This window comes from Prunus mume, linkage group LG1, assembly GCF_029339155.1.
Source record: "Prunus mume cultivar Tortuosa linkage group LG1, ASM2933915v1, whole genome shotgun sequence".
NCBI lineage: Eukaryota > Viridiplantae > Streptophyta > Magnoliopsida > Rosales > Rosaceae > Prunus > Prunus mume.
Genome location: NC_142698.1, coordinates 18,651,423 through 18,670,095, shown reverse-complemented (window position 1 = coordinate 18,670,095; position 18,673 = coordinate 18,651,423). Strand labels below are relative to the sequence as shown.

Here is an 18,673-nt window from a genome sequence, read left to right as displayed (position 1 = left end):
CACTGCAGAATTGAAGGGATAAATTAATATTTACTGGACTTTGTATTTATATTAAACTAACCGACAAATGTAAAATCAACTTGAGGAAGCAAAGTAATGGATGGAAACATACTGATTTAGAATCAATTCTGAATGGATATATTATACCAGACAAAAAGGTAAAATGAGGGATGAGCCTATTTTTCTAGCCAGCAGTTGAAAGTTGATACTGAATTGAGGCAGGGGCCGCGCGAACGCAGGCCCCAACTACAACAAATTATGACGTTGGCTCTCCTACGTTGAGGAGACCATAGGCGGGCACCCCTCCTATGTGCAATGGAGGTCACCAACCTAGGCCATGAGCCTTCTTGATCGCCCATAGACCTCGTCCAGGTAAGTATGTTTCAAAGTGCCCCTTGTTCCTCTTTAATACACCAGTCCCGCTTTCCACTTTTTGTGCATTTCCAATGTGGTACTTGAAGCTACTGGCCAAAATGCTGGAAAAAAGTACCAGAGACACATACGATTTGACAAACTTAATTAATCTAGAGAAACACTAGACTCTTCTTTCCCTTTTTGAAATATTGAGCGTCATGGTTATAAGTAAAATATTAAGGAGCATATACGAAAAGTAAAACCTTAGCAATGAAAAGTTGTAGGTTTTCTCCTCCAATGTCCAACACAAAATAATAAAGAAAATAAGAAAGGAAACTGGTCATATATAGTCTCATATATCAACAAAGCCCCACTAGTGTAGTAGTTTAGTATATTATTGCCCATTTCAATAGAAAATGTTCTCAAAAAAATAGTCCCATAAATAAGGATTTTGTAGGTTTAGGTGCCCCCTCGGGCTACAATATAATTGACAAATACAGCTGCTGATGTGGCTCGAGTGAATTTCACAATGAATGATTTTCTGGGTGTGAATTAGTTGCAGCATATCAAAAGCTCTGTCCACTGACATCATAAACGCATTTAACCTCAACAATTTGCCTTAACAGCAGCAATTAGTTTGCGGGATTCAGGAGCAGCAGCAGCAAAAATCAACGAGAAATCACAGACGAAGTAAATATAACAGCAGAAACTAATGCAACGGACCCAATATTTTTGGGTTTAGCCCCTCTATTTAGTCAATAATGTGAGACCCACCTTTTTTTCGAATAATTTGGTAATGGGCCTTTTACGTTGAGAACTTGCAAGAAAGTTTGTCCATAGAATTGACAGGGGCCGCGCGTACGCAGGCCCCCACGGCAACAAATTATGACGTTGGCTCTCCTACAGTGAGGAGACCATAGGCAGGCACCCCTCCTAAGTGCAATGGAGGCCACCAACCTAGGCCATGAGCCTTCTTGATCGCCCATTGACCCCGTCCAGGTAAGTATGTTTTAAAGGCACCACATCTTCCTATTTTATACTACGCGCATACCACTTGTTTCTCTTGTTCTTCGATGTGGGACAACCAAAATTACCGTGGTTTCCTATGTTCCAAAATACATGGGCACTGCTCCATGTTTCTTATTGCTGTGGCACCGAGTATCGATCAAACAGAGACAATATTCTTCGACCCAATATATAATAAATCTCTTAAGTTTTCCTTTCTTTTGTGGCACCGCCTCAAGTATATCTTACTCAAGGGTGAGAAAACGCATGGTTCGAACACCACACATAAAGGTTTGGTTTTTATGGTGTAAATTGTTCTTAAGACCATAAATCTTCAAACCAGATTTCTTCTTTCTCCAGAATTCGTAGTTGCTGTGCCCTCTCTCTGCTTATCTATTGCTTGTATAATCAAAGCAGTCTTCAGATCATAATTTCATGAAACCTTCAAATTCCATAAAATCAAAGTGAAAATTATCAAATTCACATACAACTCCAAGGTTGTGAAAATTTACAAAATCAAGGCAATTACGTCGGAAGAAAATAATCTATTTTATCAATTTAAAGAAGTTTGAAAAAGCTTGGGATTATCTTTGAGCAGGGGCTGCGCGAACGCAAGCCCCCATTGCAATAAATTATGACGTAGGCTCTCCCACTTGGGGAGACCTTAAGCTAGCACCCCTCCTAAGTGCAATGGAGGTCACAAACTTAGGCCATGAGTCTTCCTGATCACCCATTGACCCCGTCCAGGTAAGTATGTTGTAAAGTTGCTCCTTAGTCCTTAGTTATAGCTCGTCCTCTGGTCTCTTAATTGTTCTTTTATCGATGTGGGATCCTTGCAAATATTGACCCCCTCCTATCCTATATGCAAGCTGAGACTCAACCCCGCCCTAATCTCCACATTGTCTTGTATGGGATACAAATTATAGGCCTTAACTGAACCACCGGGATGAAATCTAATATGGTAACTGAACCACCGGGATGAAATCTAATATGGGATGATAAGAGTTACACAGAGTTCTCCTGCATTACTACTTGCTTTCTTGACGAGCGGTGTTCTTCTATATGCTCCAAAGTTACACTTATATTATTTTTTGTTACACTAGGACTTTGATGAGTCAAAGATTGACCAATTCAACGAATAAATTGAAATATTGAGATTTTTTTTCTTTCTCAATTATATTCCTAAATTCATAACAATCAAGTATTATCTTTATATTTTATATATACTACGCATAACAGATAACAAAATCAATTAACTCAATAGAATTATCCTCAAATTCAAAATTCGAAATAATCAAATATTAGCTTTATAGTTTATATAGACTCAAAGCATAAACTTGTTTTTTCATAATTAATATATAACAAAATAAACAAGGGAATTGGAAAATGACTCACAACTACATTCATTATTTGTCATTTGCCACATTACATCATGGGTGACACGACCCATTTCACCCGTTAAGAATTTTTTTAAAAATAAAACCCAAAACTACTGCGCAGCCCCCTCTTCCTATTTCTCTCCTCTTTCCCCAATCCATAAACCTCCCTTAAGGACACAACTAGTGAGAGAGAGGGTTCGCTGAAGGAGGAGGAGAGAGAGGGTGGCACAATGAGAGAGAAGAACATTAAAGAAAGCTATGTTTGGTTTCTAAGAAAAATAAAGAAAAATAATGAAAAGAGAAGAAACTTACAGAGAGAAAGACAGTGGCAGAGTCGGGGGAATGGGGGAGGAAGAGAAGAAAGAGAATGAGAAAAAAAGAAATATAAATTTACAAAAATGTCCTTAAGCTTTAACTGGTTAACGAATATTTGCGAATTTACACGACACGACTTGTTAGTTTAACATGTAGCTAACGGGTCAACACAACACGATAACTTAGACCCAAATACTGAAATTTTCATGCAAATTATTGTTGTGTTAACGAGTCGTGTACAATATTACCAAATCTACTTAAAATCACTCTTTGGAGATTCAGAATCATTCCCATACAAGATGAAATAGACATAAAAGAAAGAAACAAAATTTAGAAAATAGAATTTAGGAGGGCCGCGCGTACACAGCCCCACTACCACAAATTACGACGTACAGTCTCCTCTAGGGAGATGTTAGGCAAGTGCACCTCCAAAGTGCAATGGAAGCCACCCACCTAGGCCATGGGCCTTTTTGATCACCCATAGACCCCGTCCAGGTATGTAATTTTTATCGTGGTCCTTAGTTTTGTATTTATTCCCCAACACTTATCTCCACCTTCTGTACGTTTCCAATGTGGGACATTAGACCCAACCAAGGATTTCTGGCACTCCCTAATTCATTACCCCATTATTTTATGGTCCTTGTGCTTCATCAAATTTGTTGAAAATGAAGAGCTTGAGATTGATGCTGCAGCCTTAACTTTTTAGCTTTGTTCCCAATTTTTAACCTGCAAAACCAATACTTGCATCGCTTGCCCAGTATTAAGTTCTAAGCCTCTAACTATGATATTTCATATAGACAAAAAAGCAAGATTTCAAAACATGAAATTTCTATAAGAAATGAAGGATGGTGCTTGAGCAAGTGAAGCTAGCTGAACTCAGTTCATCAATTGCTTAAGTCGTCCTTTTTATTTATTTATATCAAAGCCAGAAAAAGGGGATGTTTCTTTACTTCTGTGCGCAGCCATTTAAAGCAAGAATAGCAATTTGCTCACCAAGCTGGAAATGGATAACCAGCCTCACCCCTCTCAATATCAACACCAGAGTATTCGAGTGCAAAAGGGCGGGCTCACTACCGTCACTAACACCAGAGCCAAAGTCTTTTGATAGAAACTTACAACAAACTTTACAAATTATAATTGGATAGGAAGAACCAAACACCAGACCAAAGTCTCACAATTCTTTATAGCAACGAACTCTACCTATTATATAATTGGCCAGGAAGAACCTAACCCCTTGAGAATGAAAATTACATTTGGGTATCAGATTGGCACGAGAATTACTGCTTTTTCCAAAATATTGCACTGATATTTAGGCAGGGGCTGCGCGAACGCAAGCCCCCACAGCAACAAATTATGACATTGGCTCTCCTACTAGAGGAGACCATAGGCAGGCACCCCTCCTAAGTGCAATGGAGGTCACCAACCTAGGCCATGGGCCTTCTTGATCACCCAGAGACCCTGTCCAGGTAAGTATGTTCCAACATCCTCATCCTTCTGTATTTATAGGCGCTCACCTCAAGTCTCCAGTCTTTACTTGGGCGATGTGGGACAAGTACACGCATATTGGTTTAACTAATTGTGCTAGTAGTATTGCAAAGCAAGTTCCCTGGTTTCACTAATTGCTCCGCAAAGCGAGTTTTATTAATAATTACAACTTGTGTCCCTTCCAGCAGGCTAGTGACTTTCTATTTTCCACTTCTTTTTTTTACCCTTCAAGCTGTAGATCTTTTCCTCTGTTAGTTTGCATTTTTCTTTGTACATTTCTTGCATGAATTATTAGATGTCAGTTTAGAGATTTATGAAACGAGGAATGAGAACGGCATAATTTGTACATACTAAAGATTGTTTTGTGATTTTCAAGAATACAAGATGAGGTCAGGGAGAGGGACGCAGGCTTGCATATGAACAAAATAACGACAACAGTACAACCTGTGTTTGAACTTCTCAATAAATAAATAAAAAGGGCACTTTCATGGCTTGAATGGGTCAAGATATGACCTTTCAAAAGGATCATTTTTTGGGCCCATCTTGTATTCTTGAAAATCAGTATGTGATTCACAATTGCTGTCACAAAACAATTAATATTTTCACGCCAACAGTTTTATGGTAAAAAGTTAGTGGTTTAGTAAAAGTGAAAAAAATGAAGAAGTTGGCAATTAAAAAAGGATGGTGATTTCCCAATTCTAATTTTATCCACTTACACTTCATTTTATAACTAAAAAATGAGTATAAGTAGATAAAATTGGAGTAAGAAAATCATAAAGGACATTTATTACTTTGTGGTTGAGCCACAATAGAAGGTAAAGAGTAGTCCCTCCTTACGGGTAAGGAGGGAAGTATTGTCAATAAAAATAAAAATAAAATACTTATATAAAAAAAACCAAAATAACTCCCATATGTGCCTCATGGAAGTGCAAAGAGCCAAACTTGAGAAATAGACTTCCTAAATCAGTAGTTAGCATTTCTCTCACTGAAACAAAGTACAATACAATATTTGCATTGAAAACTGCTTTCTTTCTTCTCTATCTTCCCTGCAGAGATAAGGTTTCCTCTGCTGTACTTTCTTGGTGGTTCTTATTTGATTTCCATTACTTGGTATTTCACTTGTACTTGTTCCTAAAATTCTGCAGAGTTTTGTTCTTGGTCAACAGCTGGGTGTAAAAAATTTCATTACCAGTGCTTCAAATTTTGAAAATCAGCTTGTTAATATTGGATACAGTTCTAAACTATTAATCTGTCTGGTGCTATGTTTATGGTCATTAAATTAATAATTGGCTTTGAAAAAACTTTGACTTTTGGGCTATCGGTGGTTTGGTCAAAAGGCTTGTACTTTGGGATTGCATTCAATATTGGGTAACTGAAACCTTTTTCATGAGATTGCTTTGTGTGAGTATTGATTCTGAACAATTTTGGGTAAAAGTACTGCCTTTTTGGTTCACTCTTTTGAAAACCTTCTTGTGATATTTCTTTGATCTCTGTTTATATTTTTTTGGCTGGTTTCCGACCGTTCATAATTGATGTGAATCATCTGCATATTTGGCGTCTTCTGATTCTGTTGACTACTCTTTTTCTATTTCCAAGGTCTGATTATGATGTTCATGAAGCTTGATTGAATTTTATTTTCTCATTTTGTGTGTGTTTATTTTGTTGGGTTGGTTTGTTTTTACTTCAGAGTTATAATTTTCATTTGTGTATGGATGTATGAAGCCACGTTTTACTAAACGTTGTTGTACCTGTATACACTGTACAGTATTGAATGTAAAAATAGCTATCTTGGATTTTATTTCAGGCAAATGATGTCCTTGTTAGGATTTATGCATTATATCAGACTTAGCTTTTCAAATAGCTTAATGGCAATGCGCTTCTTCAGAGTTTGTTTTCACTCTTTCATATCTTTATCAGCTTGCTGCCAGAAAAGATAACATGGAAGACAAGTGCGCAATCAGGAGAGATGTCACAGAAGTAATATTTCTTCATGAAACTTACGCATTCAATGATGCTTAGCCTCTTCTTCATTTATCAGGTTTTTTAATTTTTTATTTATTTTAATGATTATAAATATTTTACTTTGGCTTATGATTTGCTCTCTCTGTCTTCTTGATTCATGCAGTTAATTGGAAATACCCCGTTGGTATATCTCAACAATGTTGTGGATGGTTGCGTAGCCCGAATTGCTGCCAAGCTAGAATCAATGGAACCCTGCTCTAGTGTGAAAGACAGGCATATTTTTTGTTAGTTTTTCCTCAGGAATATTGGTTTTGATTTTCCTAGTATAAAAACGATCTAGAAAGTAAGGGATATAGAATCTGGACTCAGAGATTAATATACTCATTTGGTCTTAAATAATTTTTTATATACAGGATTGCATTTAGTATGATCAAGGACGCAGAGGATAAAGGTCTAATTACGCCAGGGAAGGTTCGAAACAAATATTCGCCATATCTATAGATGTTTATTTAGTTTGTAATGCATATTTTGCAGAAAAACATGTTCAGATTATCCATTACACCTTCAAGTAGACGTCAGCATATTAAATCTATACATAAAGTTTCTTCTTCCTTTTCTGTTATTTTAAGGATATCAAGTTTGACTATGTAAGGGGATTTCCACTTATATCATCAGAAACGTGGAGTGTTTCAAGTTTCAACTAACTAACTTGCTTGGGTTCTTGATATGCATAATTAATTGGCACTGAAGACTGTTCTTGTTGAGCCCACAAGTGGCAACACTGGCATTGGATTGGCATTCATTGCAGCAAGCAAGGGTTACAAGCTTAAGATAACAATGCCATCTTCAATGAGTCTTGAGAGAAGAATTGTGCTCCTAGCTTTTGGAGCTGAGGTGTACCTCACAGATCCTGCCAAAGGCATTAAGGGAGTTCTTGATAAGGCTGAGGAGTTGCTAAGCAGCACACCTAATAGTTATATGCTTCAGCAATTTGAAAATCCTGCCAATCCGAAGGTATTTTTGCCGTATATGTGACGTGGCTACATGGTTGAAAGGATTTATGAATAATTTTGTAATACTTTGTGTAGGTTCATTACGAAACCACTGGCCCAGAGATATGGAGAGACTCAGGAGGGAAGGTTGATGCCCTGGTTTCAGGGATAGGGACTGGGGGTACCGTAACTGGTACTGGGAAATTTCTTAAAGAACAAAATCCAGAGATCAAGGTTGAGTTTTGTGTGTGTAATATACAATATATGTGTGTGTGTGTGAGAGAGAGAGAGAGAGAGAGAGTCATTACAATATACATGGTCTAATGGTATGGTTAATGTCTAGGTGTACGGTGTAGAACCAGTGGAAAGTGCAGTCTTAAATGGTGGCCTACCTGGTGAGTTATTACAATGCCTGTGTCTCTGCACTACCTCTTTCTTGTGTGCTTGTGAAATTCTTTTTCTTGTAAAACATATTACAACAGAACATCATGAAGCAGGTGCTAAGTTTTTCTGGTTATCACTTGTCATCCTGCCGAAAAAACAAAAGCAATAAGTTAAGTTGATGTCATTAGGATGTTAAATCCAAAGTATTTTATGATAATTTGATTCTTTTAAGTGGTGCAATACGTGGATTTCAACAGCATGAAATTACTATTCCACAGTATTTGAGACTTCATTCTCCTATGTTGACTGATGCTCATCTGGATACATAATATGCACACTTATTTCAAAGGGAAGCATCTGATCCAAGGAATTGGTGCTGGTATCATACCTCAAGTTCTGGATGTAAGCTTGCTCAACGAAGTTATTCAAGTAAGTCTTGAACTTATTTAATGCAGTTCAAATTGAATTTACACATTTTTAATGAATTTTTCTGATAATGAAAATTTGATTTTACATGTGAAATTATCGACTTGCTCTTAATTGTACAAGTTCTTGTTGCATTTAGATGTGAACAGTTTGTAGCAGTATTATAATATAAAACAAAATCATATATGCCTTCAATACAAGAAAAACATTTATTAGCGGTACGGTATCATTGTTCTAAGCGTATATACGATTGTGCTAAGCATCAACTTGACTGATCATGTTTCTGTAACACGTTAGGTAACCAGTGAAGAAGCTATTGACACCGCTAAGCTGCTTGCCCTGAAAGAAGGTCTTCTGGTATGGCATCAATTAGTTGAAATGACATTTAGTGTTATGGTGGTTCTATGAGTTTGTTACTCTCCATGTCTTTCCATCTATGATGCTGATTGTCAGAGCAAATATTTTGCAGGTGGGGATTTCATCTGGTGCAGCAGCAGCAGCAGCAATTAAGCTGGCCAAGAAGCAGGAAAATGCTGGAAAACTCATTGTTGTAAGACTAATTGCGTTTTTTAATTGAAATAGAATATCTGTACTGCATTGGCTTAGAATTGTTATCCTATGAACTGCATTTTGCTCAACAAAACACTCCATTAACTTCTCCATTCATTTGTGGCTTCTGCAGGCTGTGTTCCCCAGCTTCGGAGAGCGTTATTTGTCTTCAGTGCTCTTTGATTCCGTTAGGCATGAGGCGGAAAACATGACTGTTTACTGAAGTGTTGCTGAATTTCATAAAATGCTTCTTATAGTTGCCTTGCTTCTTGAAATAATAAGAAAAGTTTTGCTGTAGTTTGGATGGCAATATGACCTCAGCCTATAACGGCACTAGAGCCTTATTACGAACAATATTTGACTTATGTGATTTATAACTGATTCAAAAATAAATTCTGGTTCGTATAGGTTATCTTCCTGATAACCTCAGTACAAAATTGAACAATGTTTTGTACGGTGGTTCATAGAAAGCCAGTACTAAAAGAAAAGCACGTCTTTTGTTTATCTCATTAAAATAAGGCTTTTTATCGCAAACGGTTCCTGAGGTTCGTGAAATTATCTCCTTTCGTCCTTAAGTTTTTGTGTGTGACATTAATAGTACTTAACGTTACCCTATATACATCAAAATTGTCCCGACCATTAGAAAATCAGTTAAATTGATGACGTGGAAGATAAGTGGTGTCCTACATCTCCCATGACATTGTGGCACGTGGCTAGGGTAAAAAAAAAAAAAATTTGTAAAGTTTAAAATGAAAATGCATTTAAAAAAAATTGAAATGAACAAAAAACTTGAAAAATACGTAATTACTAATTAATATAATTAAATAAGTTTAAGACTAATTTAGTATCAAAAGAAATATAAAAAAACAAAGTCCGCAAAAAAATTATGAAATTAGTAAAATATTTAATTATTAATTATAACATAATTACTAATTAATATAATTATAAAAAAAGCTAAGATATTACTTAATTTTATATATTAAAACTAAAGAAGTTGGCATAAAAAAGAGTAAAGAAACTATTTTCAGACAGTGGGCTGCTCTGTTTTTTCTTTAGAAAATAGTATAGCCGTGCGGCTCTACTTGATTTTATTTCGAATCTTTTTCAAAAAATAGTATAGCAGGGCAGCGTTAGTGGTTTTTTTGTTTTTTCAATTGTCTTTAATAAATAGTATAGACGAGCGACTGGTATACTATTTTTTGAAAAAAATTCGAAAAAGAGCTTTGAAAGGGCAGTAGAGCCTTGGAAGCATTCTGTTACCTTCATCAACGAAAATAAAGGCTGCTTACAGATGATTTCTTGATGCTTACAGATAAACTTTTAAGCTTGGCATGAGAGGCATGTGGCATGGAAGGAAAATTAGCATGAGTTGAGCACCAAAAATGAAATATGGCTTCCTAGAGAGAAAGAGGAGTGTTTACGGTGAGGAAGAAGAGGTTTGCAAGCAGATGTGGTTGAGAAGAGGAAAAGAAAGAACTATGTTCTTCCGGCAGCTTGCCAAAAGAAGAAAATGGGGAATGAGGGTGAATAGTATATGAGGTTGCTGAGCTTTTGCAGGTAAGAGAAGAAGCTTGCTCTCCAGGCGTAGGTTGTCTTTGTTGGGTAGAAGAAGCCTCATTTTATAGGCGCTGGAAACCATCACTTCCCACGAAACCCTAATGATTTCTACCCATTTTGGCAAAGGTTTTCCCTTCCTTTCTCATCTCCTTCCTTGAATTTCGTTATCTTGGCAACATTTCATCTGCCTATTTGCACAAAATCAGAGATATTTTGGAGCTCATGGCCCCTTTCCCTTGTTTCAGTGGGAGATTTCCATTCCCAGCCATCTTCTTCCTTTCTTTCCTCCTCTTTTCTATGGCCAGGTTGATTGGGGCATGTATGCTGGTTTGAAAAGCGCTTCTCTTCCTGGCAGCTTACATGCTAATATCCCTTGGGTCCTTGCATGTTTCTTTTGCTTTGAAACTTGTTTCTTCCTTCCTGTTAACCAATGTGGTCTTCTATGGCTTATTCATGGTTTTATCCTTCAGCCAATAGATGAGGTTTGTTTGCTACCTCTATTTGTACGGGTTTTTTAGGATAGGAAGTCAACCTTCTAAACAAATGGGGCACCCCTATCAAATATTGACCTATATGGGTTAATTTTAGTGGATCATTTTGGTTGGGCTATTTTGGTTGGACTATTTTCCCATTTTGTGCTCACCCATATGTTTGGGCCTAAGAAATGGGCTTGGGTTCCGAGGCTCCCAAGCAACCCGGAACCTCTACTTCTCGGTCCATCAATGGGCTTCATGACAATTTAGTATCATTCATACCACAACCCACTCAAGCAAGCCCCGGACATTTGAGTGGCTTGGGCCCACTTTGGCTTATAGCGTGGTTGGGTGTGAGATAACGATTTTGTGCTTGGCATGGCATGTCGCTTGGCATGTTTTAATTTTATCATCCTTGGGAAGGATTGCGATGTTTAATTTCTACATGGGCTTGTAAAGCTGGTATATTTTATCTTAACCCCTAACATGACGAATTTATTTAGCATGACACGTGAACTACAACTCGCATGTGGCAGGTTTTCGTGTACTTCGCTTTACGCTTTTTCTTAATGGAGTGTCGTTTTGGGCTGATAATTTGTTCAGGCCCAACCATGAATTTTTTGGGCCTCAACATATATATATATATATATATATATATGTAGGTACGTATTTTTCAACAATACATTCGTGTTCTATACACGTCTCACGTTTTCTTTTAAAAAACAAACATACAATAGTCGTATTGTACATGTATGTATGTATTTCTAATGTTTTATACACGTATTTTCAACAAAATGTTCAGTAAGAGACACAAAATTCAAGTACTATATAAATAATTCTCACTTATTATTGAATACGAATAAGATACATTATAAAAATTATATTAAAATATCATATAGTGGAAGATTAATATCTACTTTGGATATGTCGCAAATTAATATCTATAAGGTACAAACTAATGCAACTAGGAGGGTCCTTTTTTATTATTAATTTTTCAATTAAATAGTATAGCCGGGGGGATATACTTATTTTTTGGACACGTGGCTTTAATCGTTAGAGGTTCTTCTTTATATATAAAAATAAATATAAATAAAAGACGTATAGGCGCACGGCTATACGCCACGTTTTTAATTTTTTTTAAAAGACATGTGTTGATACGTGGCCTCTAATGGCTTGGGGAATCCTATTTTTATCGGCTATACTTAGTTTTAAAAGTTAAAAACAGTATAGCCGTACGACTATACTATTTTCACAAGGCATGTGTTTTTTCCCCATAAAATAGTATAGCCGTGCTGCGATATTTGAATTTTTTTTAAAAATAGTATAGCAGGGCAGCGTTAGTGGTTTTTTTGTTTTTAAAATTGTCTTTAATAAATAGTATAGACGAACGAATATAGTGTTTTACATATGTATACATATATATATGTAGGTACGTATTTTTCAACAATACATTCGTGTTCTATACACATCTCACGTTTTCTTTAAAAGCAAACATACAATAGTAGTATTGTATACGTATGTACGTATTTCTAATATTTTATACACGTATTTTCAAGAAAATTTTCAGTAAGAGACACAAAATTCAAGTACTACACAAATAATTCTCACATATTGTTGAATACGAATAAGATACGTTATAAAAATTATATTAAAATATCGTATAGTGGAAGATTAATATCCACTTTGGATATGTTGCAAATTAATATCTATAAGGTACAAACTAATGCAACTAGGATTATTAATTTTTCAATTAAATCGTATAGCAGCTATACTTATTTTTTGACACATGGCTTTAATTGTTAGAGGTTCTTCTTTATATATATATATATAATTTTTTTTTTTAAACGAAAAGAAGCCCAGCCGCACGGCTATACGCCATGCTTTCAATTTTTTTAAAAAGACATGTGTTGATACGTGGCCTCTAATGGCTTGGGGGCTTTTTTTTATATTAAAAATAGTATGGCATCTGGCTACACTCAGTTTTTAACATTTTAAAACAGTATAGCCGCGCGGATATATTTGAATTTTTATCAATATTTTTTATTATAAAAATAGTATAGCAGGGCAGCGTTAGTGGTTTCTTTTAAAAAAAAATTGTCTTTAATACATATTATAGACGAGCGGCTGGAGTCTTTTACATATATATGTATATATATATGTAGGTACGTATTTTTCAACAATACATATTTGATCTATACACGTATCACGTTTTCTATAAAAAAAATAAACATACAATAGTCTTATTGTACATGTATGTACGTATTTCTAATGCTTTATACACGTATTTTCAGCTAAATTTTTTAGTAAGAGATACAAAATTCAAGTACTATACAAATAATTCTCACATATTATTGAATACGAATAAGATACGTTATAAAAATTATATTAAATATCTACTTTGGATATGTAGAATATTTATAAGGTACAAACTAATGCAACTAGGAGGGTTCTTTTTTATTATTAATTTTTCAATTAAATATTATAGCCTGTCGGCTATACTTATTTTTTGACACGTGGATTTAATCGTTAGAGGTTCTTCTTTATATACAAAAAATAAAAATAAAAAAGAAGTACAGCCGCTCGGCTATACGCCATGTTTTTAATTTTTTTTAAAAGACGTGTGTTGATACGTGGCCTCTAATGGCTTGGGTGTTCTCTTTTTTATATTAAAAATAGTATAGCCATACGGCGATACTAAGACTTTAAAAGTTTTAAAAACGTATAGCTGGTCGGCTATACTATTTTCACTGATTGGACAACTGTTTTTAAATCGAGAAAATAGGATAGCCGAGCGGCCATATTTGAATTTTTTTCAAATATTTTTTAAAATATAGTATAGCAGGGCAGCGTTAGTGGTTTCTTTTTTAAAAAATTGTCTTTAATAAATATTATAGACGAGCGGCTGTAGTCTTTTACATATGTATGCATATATATATATATGCATATATATATATATATATATGTAGGTACTATTTTTCAACAATATATTTGTGTTCTATACACGTCTCACGTTTTCTTTAAAAAGCAAACATACAATAGTTGTATTGTACATGTATGTACGTATTTCTAATGTTTTATACACGTATTTTCAAAAAAAAAATTCAGTAAGACACACAGAATTCAAGTATTATACAAATAATTCTTACATATTATTGAATAAGAATAAGATATTCTATAAAAATTATATTAAAATATCATATAGTGGAAGATTAATATCTACTTGGATATGTTGCAAATTAATATCTACAAGGTACAAACTAATGCAACTAGGAGGGTCCTTTTTAATTATTATTTTTGTAATTAAATAGTATAGCCGGCGGCTATACTACTATATTTTTTTTTTTGCTTATAGCCGGCCGGCTATACTTATATAGTTAGAGGTTCTTCTCTATTAAAAAAAAAAAAAGTATAGTCGACCGGCTATACTCCATTTTTTTTTTTAAAGACATGTGTTGACACGTGGCCCCTAATGGCGGGGGCTCTTTACGGCTATACTAAGTATTAAATTTTTTCAAAAAAAGTATCGCTGTGCGGCTAGACTATATTCAAATAGTGTGCTGCTCTGTTTTTTGTTTAGAAAATAGTATAGCCGTGCGGCTTTATGTTTTTCTAATTAAAAAAAACAGTATAGCAGGCCAGCGTTAGTGGTTTTTTATTTATTTGTAAATTGTCTTTATAAAAAACGTATAGCCGTGCGGCTATACTGTTTTTTGACATGTGGCTTTAATCGTTCGAGGTTCTTCTTTATTATTATTTTTTTTAAAACAAATCGCCGCACGGCTATACTCCATTTAATTTTTTAAAAAACACGTCATGTGGACCCTAATGGCTGGGGGTTTCCTCTTTTTTATATTAAAAATAGTATAGCCTAAATTTTTTTCAACTGTATAGCCGTGCGGCTATACTATTTTCACACAATGGGGCTTGTTAATAATATAGCCGTGCGGCTATACATGATTTTTTTTAGTGGTGTTTTTTTTTAAAAAAAAAATATTGTCTTTAACAAATAGTATATATGAGCCGTTATAGTCTTTTACATATGTATGCATATATATATTTCCATATGTATTTTTCAACAATACATTCATGTTCTATACACGTCTCATGTTTTCTTTAAAAAACAAACATACAATAGTCGTATTGTACATGTATGTATGTATTTCTAATATTTTATACATGTAATTTCAACAAAATTTTCAGTAAGACACACAAAATTCAAGTATTATACAAATAATTCTCACATATTATTTAATAAGAATAAGATGTGTTATAAAAATTATATTAAAATATCATATAGTGGAAGATTACTATCTACTTTGGATACGTTGCAAATTAATATCTATAAGCTACAAACTAATGTAACTAGGATGGTCCTTTTTTATTATTAATTTTTTAATTAAATAGTATAGCTAGGCGGCTATACTTTTTTTTGACAAGTGGCTTTAATCGATAGAGGTTCTTCTTTACACTAAAATAAAAAAATAAAAGGAGTACAGCCGAACGACGATACTCCATGTTTTTAATTTTTTTTTAAAAAGATATGTGTTGACATGTAGCGCCTATTAGCTGGGGGCTATACTTTATTTTTTTATATAAAAAATGTATAATCAGGCGGCTATACTTATTTTTGACATGTGGCTTTAATTGATAGAGGTTCTTCTTTGTAAAAAAAAACAAAAGAAAATGAGTACAGTCGCACGGCTATACTCCATGTTTTTAATTTTTTAAAAAGACATGTGCTGACACGTGGAGCCTAATGGCGGGAGGTCCTCTTTTTATATTAAAAAATAGTATAGCCGCGCAGCGATACTCATTTTTAAATTTTAAATTTTATTTTTTAAAGAGAGAGAGAGAGATTGAGATTTTCAAATTTTTGAAAACCAACTTCGATAAAATTACAGTTTTGCCACTAAGCTTGTTTTGATTGTAACTTTTTTGTTACAATTCCGATTCAAGCCCACTACGTGTCTACAGACTCATCTCGGCACAATGTACGTAATGATACTAGTCGTTTTGCCAACATCCTTCTGAATTAAAAAGTAACCGAATTACCCCATCCCCGGGGGCAAAATTATAATTTCACAACTTAATAAATTAATTAAATTAACGGATAAAGATATTTTGGGTCGGGATGTTACATATTTAGTGAAGAATTTGTATTTAAATATTTTAATTAATTTCTTAAATGAGTTGATAAGTAGTAACTAATTATTTTGTGGACTTTTAAAAAATATATATATCAAATTAGTTTATTTAGTTTAATATTTGTAATTAAGTAATATCTTATCTTAACTAATTTTGTGAACTTTGACATTATTTTTCATTTTTGAATGTATTTTAAAAATAGTTTCAATTATCTAAAAATCCTATAAAATTATTTTTAGTATCCGAAAAGCGAATTTTAGACTCCCTAAATCCAAGGCACGAACCAAAAACCCTAGCTTCCGCACCAGTTCCAAAACCATTCTCAAGCCTCGAACCCCAACCGTGAGCCTACTCTAGGGCACTTATGACTCGATTAGGCTTGGATACTCATGCAACTCGACCTAGGGTTAGTACGTCGTAATCGGACCTAACCTTAGTTAGTTGAGTACACCTTTTTAAGGAAGTGTCTCACTTTTTAGGACGGCCATGACCCCTCTTTTTGCCTAGACTAGAGGTGCGCTATATGATAGGCAAAATATGGAAAGGATTTTAACGAGGGTCGTCCTCCGCCACAAGCGCTCATCTGTTGAGGGCATCGTACCTAGAGTAGTTGCTAGATTATTGGTGGCGGGGTCTACTTTTCCCTTAGGCTCCTCACACATATTAATAGGAATTTTAACTATCTCTAGAGTATCATCGTTGCATACAATAGTGGTCGCAACATCGACGCTCTCCCTGTTTATCCTTTCACTTTGATCACCATTATATCGCACTAAAGAAGAACCATGACTTGCATGCTGAATTTCCAACTCCATAGAACCGAGGATTTTATTTTGTGCCTCCAAACGACCAATAGCATCCACTTTATTCTGGCGAGTTCTGCATGGAGACGGTGCCGTATGAACCAAGTCAATAGCCTCAATATTAGGAAATTGGTCAGAGTGAGTCCTCAATTCCATCCGGCTATACTTTAAAAAAAATTATAGTATAACCACGCGGCTATACTATTAAAAAATTTTATGAAAAAGGACTCTCATTTGGTTCGAGACTTGGATTAAGGGCTTGGAGGCTAAAATTCATTTTTGGAATACTAAAAGAATTTTATAGAATTCTTAAATAATTCAAACTATTTTTTAAATATAGTCAAAATTTTAAAATAATTTTAAGTTCCTTAAAATTATTTAAGATAAGTACATATAATTAATTAGTGTTAATTAAGTAATTTATGAAATTAATTAAAGTACTTAAATACTAATTATCCACTAAATAAATAATAATTAAATAAGGCTAAGATATTACTTAGGGCTAGTTTGACATTACTGTGTTATGAAAATAATATATGTCAAATTTGCTGTGAGAGAAAACCTCTTGGCTTTTGGTAAACAGTTTGTTAAAAGTGTTGTTGGTATAATAATAAGTTTTTAAATGGTTGGTAAATGCACACTTAATTGCAAATATTAAACTAAACAAACTAATTTTGTATAAAAATAAATAATAAAAAAGTGCACAAAATAATTTAAAATAATTAACTATTATTTATTAAGTAATTTATGAAAATTTAAAAATATTTAAACATTAATTATTTACTAAATAAATAATAATTAAAAGATAATTACAATTTCCACGATTTTTTTGCCCATCATTTAATAAGTTCCTTGCTTAAGTTACCAAACAATGGAAATATAAATTCACAACTTTTAGCTAAAGTCCGAGTTATTATCCTCCATCCAAATAGAGAATTAAGAATTCTATGCAATTTTCAATTACTACATCCAAATTAGAGATGACATAAATCCTCGTCGGGTCGGGTTCCAATCAAATCTCAGACCCTAATAGTGGGATATTTCAGGGAAAAATCGAAGGTGGGTACAAGGATCCCCGAATTTTAAAAATCCCAGATCAGGGACATGCCAATGATGATATTGTTATCCACATCTCCGAACCCGTCCCAATAAGTAATATATTTATTTTTAAGTAGTATATAATATAATATAACCATGTATTAATACAATATAATATTAAATTTATTTAGTTTTATCAAATTGAATTGAGATTATTTTGAGTTAATAAGTTGAATTTTATAATTCAATTGAATGTAATTGAGTTAAATGATAATTTAAGGTGAAAGATAAGTATTATAATGTAGGATGAATTTAAAAATAATAATAAATTGGGGATTCATGGCGGGTTTGGGAGGTAGACCCCTAACGGGGACAGAGATGGAGATTCCCCGAAAATTCTTAGGGAGTTTCACTAAAACACCCAAAATGGGGATTGAAATTATAAAAAAACCCAAGCACTATTTAAACATATAAACACACCCAAAACCCATCATTACACACACTCAAAACCTATTTATAAACACACCCAAAAAGTTGACTTTGGGGTTGATTTTGGGTGTGTTTCTATGTTTAAATAGTGCTTGGGTTTATTTATAAATACATGTCTAGGATTGGGTTTATTTATAAATTTGTAAAATTCTTATAGGGTATAGTGACGGGAATGGGGAGCGCGGACCTGGTATGGTACCCGGTCCCAAACTGGCCTGTTGCCAAATGGGTAAGAAATACGAAAACTGGCAGCCTAGGCTTGAGCTTGGGCCAATATATACCCCTGGGCTCCGACAGGCCTAAGCTGAACCGAATCA

General features: G+C 34.3%; 1 protein-coding gene, 1 long non-coding RNA gene and 5 other non-coding genes across 9 annotated transcripts; 1 reads left to right on the top strand and 6 right to left on the bottom strand.

Moving 5' to 3' along the window:
• Positions 1–218: 218 nt before the first annotated feature.
• Positions 219–380, bottom strand: LOC148921217 (U1 spliceosomal RNA). Its single transcript, XR_016123425.1, has one exon. It is a non-coding gene; the product is annotated as a U1 spliceosomal RNA (small nuclear RNA).
• A 391-nt stretch (positions 381–771) lies between these two features.
• On the bottom strand, positions 772–1,267 carry LOC107881247 (uncharacterized). The gene is made up of 2 exons (XR_001677924.2): positions 1,129–1,267; positions 772–972 (listed from the first exon to the last, which is right to left on the bottom strand). It is a non-coding gene; the product is annotated as an uncharacterized LOC107881247 (long non-coding RNA).
• On the bottom strand, positions 1,200–1,361 carry LOC148921216 (U1 spliceosomal RNA). The gene has a single exon (XR_016123444.1). It is a non-coding gene; the product is annotated as a U1 spliceosomal RNA (small nuclear RNA).
• Positions 1,362–1,953: 592 nt separating this feature from the next.
• Positions 1,954–2,114, bottom strand: LOC148921215 (U1 spliceosomal RNA). The gene has a single exon (XR_016123413.1). It is a non-coding gene; the product is annotated as a U1 spliceosomal RNA (small nuclear RNA).
• A 1,287-nt stretch (positions 2,115–3,401) lies between these two features.
• On the bottom strand, positions 3,402–3,556 carry LOC148921214 (U1 spliceosomal RNA). The gene has a single exon (XR_016123455.1). It is a non-coding gene; the product is annotated as a U1 spliceosomal RNA (small nuclear RNA).
• An 810-nt stretch (positions 3,557–4,366) lies between these two features.
• LOC148921213 (U1 spliceosomal RNA) lies at positions 4,367–4,527 on the bottom strand. The gene has a single exon (XR_016123436.1). It is a non-coding gene; the product is annotated as a U1 spliceosomal RNA (small nuclear RNA).
• A 931-nt stretch (positions 4,528–5,458) lies between these two features.
• Positions 5,459–9,256, top strand: LOC103318562 (cysteine synthase-like). Of its 3 annotated transcripts, none has more exons than XM_008219960.3 (11): positions 5,459–5,597; positions 6,456–6,515; positions 6,664–6,773; positions 6,914–6,971; positions 7,251–7,514; positions 7,589–7,726; positions 7,836–7,887; positions 8,226–8,305; positions 8,600–8,659; positions 8,772–8,852; positions 8,985–9,256. In XM_008219960.3, exons 2-11 carry the CDS (start codon positions 6,477–6,479, stop codon positions 9,072–9,074), a joined length of 972 nt encoding a protein of 323 aa, XP_008218182.1. In that variant the 5' UTR covers positions 5,459–5,597; positions 6,456–6,476; the 3' UTR covers positions 9,075–9,256. The 3 variants fall into 3 exon arrangements, with proteins under 3 accessions (XP_008218182.1, XP_008218181.1, XP_008218184.1); XM_008219959.3 differs by having other exon boundaries at positions 5,483–5,648; XM_008219962.3 differs by lacking the exons at positions 5,459–5,597; positions 6,456–6,515 and having other exon boundaries at positions 6,659–6,784.
• The last annotated feature ends 9,417 nt before the right edge of the window (positions 9,257–18,673 follow it).